The sequence below is a fragment of the Diadema antillarum genome, unplaced genomic scaffold, assembly GCF_040938485.1.
Source record: "Diadema antillarum isolate AM-2024a unplaced genomic scaffold, OU_Dant_1.0 seq00001708_RagTag, whole genome shotgun sequence".
Taxonomy (NCBI): domain Eukaryota; kingdom Metazoa; phylum Echinodermata; class Echinoidea; order Diadematoida; family Diadematidae; genus Diadema; species Diadema antillarum.
In genome coordinates this window covers 234,425-240,239 of record NW_027272398.1, presented here as the reverse complement: position 1 = coordinate 240,239, position 5,815 = coordinate 234,425, and the positions used below count along the sequence as shown (strand labels likewise).

The 5,815-nt window shown below is 41.3% G+C and overlaps 1 protein-coding gene across 1 annotated transcript; it reads left to right on the top strand.

Moving 5' to 3' along the window:
* Positions 1–699: 699 nt before the first annotated feature.
* On the top strand, positions 700–4,939 carry LOC139711828 (uncharacterized; the record flags this gene model as incomplete). Its single annotated transcript, XM_071623678.1, has 4 exons — positions 700–1,366; positions 2,506–2,653; positions 3,067–3,168; positions 4,032–4,939. Coding segments are annotated over 4 exons (1,099 nt in total), but the record flags the coding sequence as incomplete, so codon positions are not given.
* Between the last annotated feature and the right edge of the window lie 876 nt (positions 4,940–5,815).

The following is a 5,815-nucleotide window of genomic DNA, read 5'->3' as shown; positions in this document are numbered from 1 at the left end:
GTTACAACTACATATGTAGTTGGAGTTGGAGTTGAAGTTGGAGTTGAATGATATACATTGATGAACAATTTTTCAATTATTCGACATGTGGATGATCTACAGGTAGTCAAATGTGGCTTGATATATATCATAGTGTATAGCTGTATTCACATATTTTCCTAATTTACCTAGGGGATAGGTAATAATTATGAAATCGACTGGCCTTGAGGGAGATACCAGATAAATATTGCCCGCACTGAAAGAATATTTTCTGGTATCTCCCTCGAGGCTAGTCAATATTATATAAATGTACACTGTTTAAGGCACTTTACACCTTTTTTCCACCAAGTTTCAGATTTTATCAGGCTCTTTTGTGCAAGCACTCTCTCACAGCCCTCGTTAAGAGTTATGTCACACATCCAACTTATATGCAATGTGCAGCATGACTAAATTTGTGCAGTGACAAACTTCTGGGAATGCAAGGTGTGTTCTACGTGAGACAACTGTGCATTTTTCAGAACTCTCGCAGAGTTTCAAGTTTTGCTTCGGTCATTATGTAGGGCCTATAGTTTACAGGCCAAGGATAACTGGTAAAACATTGCACATGGAATAAAACCAGGGGTTGCACATCAGAAATATTACTTATTGGCTTTGTTTTGCGAGAATAGTGTCAAGATTTGCTAATGATGTGAACTATGCTCTCTCTCACTCCATACATAGCAAACCCAGCAACAGTCAGCCTAGGGTGTTCCAGCCCAGCCCCAGGACTCGCCAACTGAGAGAGGGATCCATACCGACAGTCATGGTCCAGTCTCCAACGACCCCACCCATCACCAAGCACGAGAGCCTTGTGGACCTGAGCAATGCTGGGGGCTCTCGGCACCCCGCCAAGCGGCCGTACACCCCTCCCAATGGAGTGCTGGCCCACCCCATCAGGTCATTCCACGAACTTAACCTCAGTGAGTCGGAGGGAGATGTGGGACGGAAGGAGATCATCCAGCGGACGAAGAACATTGCTGCGGTGGCTGCCCGCAAGAGGACATCCCAGAAGGTTTCGGAGAAGTTTGGGAGGCCGGAGAAGCAGAGTTTGCATGAGCGCGGAGGGTTTGTGGCATTGCGGACTGTCACGGAGACGACAGAGCCCAGGAACTCCCATGAAAGCTTGCTGACGCACAGTAGACTCTCGCAGGTCAGCCGGACGCATTTCGCCGGCTCACCTATTGGATCACATGTGAGTGACCAGGACGACCTCTCCTCAGTGAGATCATTTGACACCAGATCACATGGTGGTGCAGACGGTCTGAGTATTGCCGGCCGCAAGCCTTCTCAAAAGGCATATTCAAGGAATAGCTTGGCAGATAGGAGGCGAGGCAGAAACTCTCTGGAGGTAAGTAGCTCTGTGTGCTGCAATCTCCTCACAAATTAATCAATCCTGTGATACTGTAAAAGTGGAAATTTCCGCGGTGTTCAAATTTTCGCGTATTTCACGCAACCAGAAACTAGCGCGAAAATATAAGCACGCGAATATTTTTGCTTGCCATATGTGCCTGTGCGTGATGTCTTGATTCAGCGGAATCAAAAACACGCGAAACTCTTCCGACCCGGCCAAGCATGAAAAATGAGTCACACGAAAATATCCACTTTTACAGTACTAGGAAGCTCTAGATTTGTGATGTGGATGTTAAGAGAGAGATAAAAAGAAAACTGTGCAAGACCGTTTTTCAAAATCGAGTTTGTGTCCTCTGCATTTTCATGACGGTTCTGGGCTATTTTAGAGTCAGCTCAAATTCATGACGCAGAGAGCTACTTGATGCCATTATGACGAACTACATGTTTGGACACTACTTTACTTTGTTTAGGTTGCATCTTTGCCAGATCCAAAGCTACTTTGCATCAGATGCAGGGAGAGAGAAGAACGATCAATGCAGCCGTCACCTTAACGTCCGTGTTTCGCAAATGTAAAGCTCCCTGATGAAAGAACAGCTTGTCTGTGGAGTCTAAGATACCTTTGTGTAGTCTCTTTTTATTAATCCAGAAATACAAGTTGATGTATGTCCGTACTGTCTCTGTTTTAGCTTCCTTTGGCTTGTGTGATGTGATATCTTGTCAAAATCTGTGTATGTCTTCAGAAGGGTCATGAAGAAAGAAAAAGATGAAGAAAAAAAGACATATGTTCCAATCCACAAACCAGCTACAAGGAGAGGTACAATGCAAGAACAAACTCAGTCACAAAACCGAGTTTCCACCATGTATGATATTACACAATATCATAATACTGAAATGGTTGAATGTTTCTTAATACCTCTCTTATTTTGCATGATGCCTCTCTGAAATGCTACATTTACTTCATCTGCTGCAATGTGTTCTCCTTTTTACTTTCTTGACAAACTTGTAGCTGTTCAGCACCTATGAAGTAAAAAACTAAGCTTGTGAAAAGAAAGGATATTACAGAAGGCAACACCTTGTGTAAGATGTCCCTTGTTTTCAACACCCTTTTTACATATCTTTGTCTATTCTGTTTTTCAGGTGTCATACATCCCCAAGGCAACAGGCAGACGGGGTGGGGCGGTCAGTAAGATACCGCCCCGCCGGGTCATCCCCCAGTCTACCCCCTACAATATCAATGGCGAGAGTACCAAGGCAACTAAGCGATATCCACAAGTCAACCATGCAGGTAAGAGACTATTGCATTTATGGTAGAAAAAAACAAAACAAACACACACAAAAACCCAGAATGGGTGCTATGGCATGATTTGATGTCCCGAGATTAGTTCTGGAAAGTATATCAAAATGTTGGTAGACAATGTCTTGCTTTCATGATTGCTTAAAGAGGTTATTACTTGATGTGTGCAATGACACATGCAGAAATGAGACTCGACATATTCTTGACACAATTTCATTGATGATGAATAGAAATTCTAATTCCAGAGTAGCCTTAAACAATTGTGCAGTTAATTGGAAAGCAAATAATAAACTACTGAGTAATCAAGTCATTGAAGTTACCTGTACACATTTGTTCATCTGTGCTAATGAGCATAATGTTACGAGCATTAATTTTGTGGCTTTCCCATCCTTATTCTTTCACAGGAGAACAAGACATTGGCGAATACAGGAGCACCCCGCCCACCACAGTTCATCAGATTGGAGCTGAAAAGGGCAAAGGTCACACAGTCGTCAGGAGATACAAAGGTAGGTGGAATCCCAGCACCGAGTTCCCGAGACAAACCCTGTCACCAAAGTCTATTGTCCTCCTTCCTCATTTTGCAACACTAGCGCTTTTATATCTATGTGACCCATGCTTTCTTTTTGGCGTAGTATTTCTCTCACGATGAAAAAATTGACTCGGGCTGAATAGGCCTCCTCTTATTCTTATCCCACCCCTCAATAAGAAACAACAACCAAACAAAGAAGAACAGATTGCATAAAACCCAGTTGCACAAGTTGTTGGGGATTCACTATCAATACCTTGCTTTATATAATATGAGATCAATTCCCATTAACCCATTGAGGACGGGCTGATTTTGCTACAGCATGCATTTCTCATAGACACCTGCCGCGGCTGCCGGGGAGTACTCGGGGACTCGTCTTCAACGGGTTAATGAATATTTTTCAGCTCATTACAGCCATAGTCCGGCTCATCCATATTGAATCATGCACATCAAATAAAGAAGGGTTTGACTGTCACAGTATTCGGTTCACATGTTTGTAGAATCATGGCTTATGCATAAATTTGATGAATGCATAATTTTCATACGTACAGCAGCCCCAAAATTGGATCCGTAGAAAGCCGATGATTGTAGTAGAATAATTGAACTGTAATTGGAAAATTATTTAGAGTTTGTTGTATGGTTTTGAAACAAAAGAGAAAAGGGGGATTAAACTGTCTTAGGGGAGGGGGAAAAAGATTTGAATTTGGGACTTGTTCACACCCATGTCATTCTTGTGATCATAATATCAATCCTATAACTTGAAGGTATGAATAGCTTGTGTGTCCATTGATTAATTTATGTTCTATTTGAGCAATTACTGATTTTGTTATCTCTCTTTCAAAGGCTCTCAACCGACTGGAAAGCTGCCGAACCATGACCACTCAGAGTCCAGCACGCCCGTCCCCACTGGCCCCAAATCCCGCGTCAGGCCCGTGGCTATCCCTTCCCACGTCAGGCGGGGCTCCCTCACCATTTCTGGACTCGCGGTGCCCCGTAAGAACATATCGGTCGGAAGGCGCCTCTGATTCTCTCCGTTGCCCAACTCACTAGCTCACCTCTTGCTCAACGCATGTAGGAAAACTGCAAATTACTTATATTTATAACTGCCTTCCAAGCTTCAGAGAAGACTTTCAGCCTGTACCTTAAGCCACTCCAGTGGATGCATGAAAAATACCTTGAAGTTTTGACCAGCAGCTTTGTTTTCTAATATGTTTTCCAATGTCTAGAATGATATACCTGAAATTGCTTCATCAGTGGAATGTGCGCCATATACCTGTCTGGGCGTAGCGGTCTGCACTTTTACGAATGGACGGATTCCCTTGGCATAGCCTGTAAAGTCACAAAATGCGGTAGCTGATGGTTCCACTGTGTGGAATCAAAGTTTGCATGACTGTGAGGATTCAGAGACAACCTGTGTATATAAGGATAGAATACAGAGCTAAGAGGCAAGAATAGGAATTCACCTTGGAGACTTACTTTGAATCCCTCAAGATTATGTGTTCACTTTTGTCACTGGTATCACATTTTATTCATTAGTCAAAAAATCATGTGCTACACGTGTAGTGCCAAAGTAATATTTCAGAGAGAATTTGATAGTGGTGGTGAAATGCACAGAACAAAAATACAGCTGCTGCCATAGTACCAAGGCCTGATTATTACTTTCATTTTCAACTTATTTGGATATTATCAGTATTAGCAGGTAAATGAACAATATGTCTTTCAATTTCTGACAAGTTTTTTTTTCTCTTAAATCATGGCACTCAAATCATTCCTGCTTTTGATTGGATCACTTTTTATCAACTTGCCAGCAAATTAAAGCACCAAGTTTACAAAAATCTTATTGAAATAGTTTTTATCTGCCATGTATTTGTTTTAGTGCCTGTCTGTACAGAAAGTTGATAAAATAAAATTGATTTGTTCTTGCCTATGATGTATTTGAATATCATATTTCATGACTGTCTATATACATGTATATACATATATAATAATGTCTCTACCGTTGATCAGGTGTCAGTCTAACAAATGTTGACTTCATAAAAATAGTCACCGACATTCTTGTATTTCTTAAATTTCATCTTGATTGACAGATCAAATTTCACAGAAAACCATCTAAATATAGAAGTAAAGAAGTACAGACTCCTAAATGTCTGTATCGCAAGATCATGTTGAGAAATAATCAGGATATAGCAGGCTTTTGGTGACTAACCATAATCATGACCAGGTTGTGATTCATTTTTTATGAATGCGTGAGTTACCTGCAGCTGTCTGCTGAATTCAGTTTGTAAATCTCACTGATTGAATTGAAATATGTTCGTACAGTTCCACCTATGCGCACTGATTTCTCCAGATCTTGATGTCATTTAATGATATGAAATGATGCGAGTTGCAGAAGGACATATCTGTTACAGCAGTTTGTCTGCAATTGTTACACATTGTAAAAGTTTTATCAAAGTCTTTCATGAAAATGTCATCTTCGTCCGATTCCCAGGAAACTGCTTTACGTATTTGTACATTTCTTCATTTTCTCATCAGGGTGTTTATGTGCATCCTGGCCTATCATGTTTTCCAGAATCATTTTTCAGAATTAGGAATCTGCATTTCATGTAATTGGACTTTGAACTGTACAG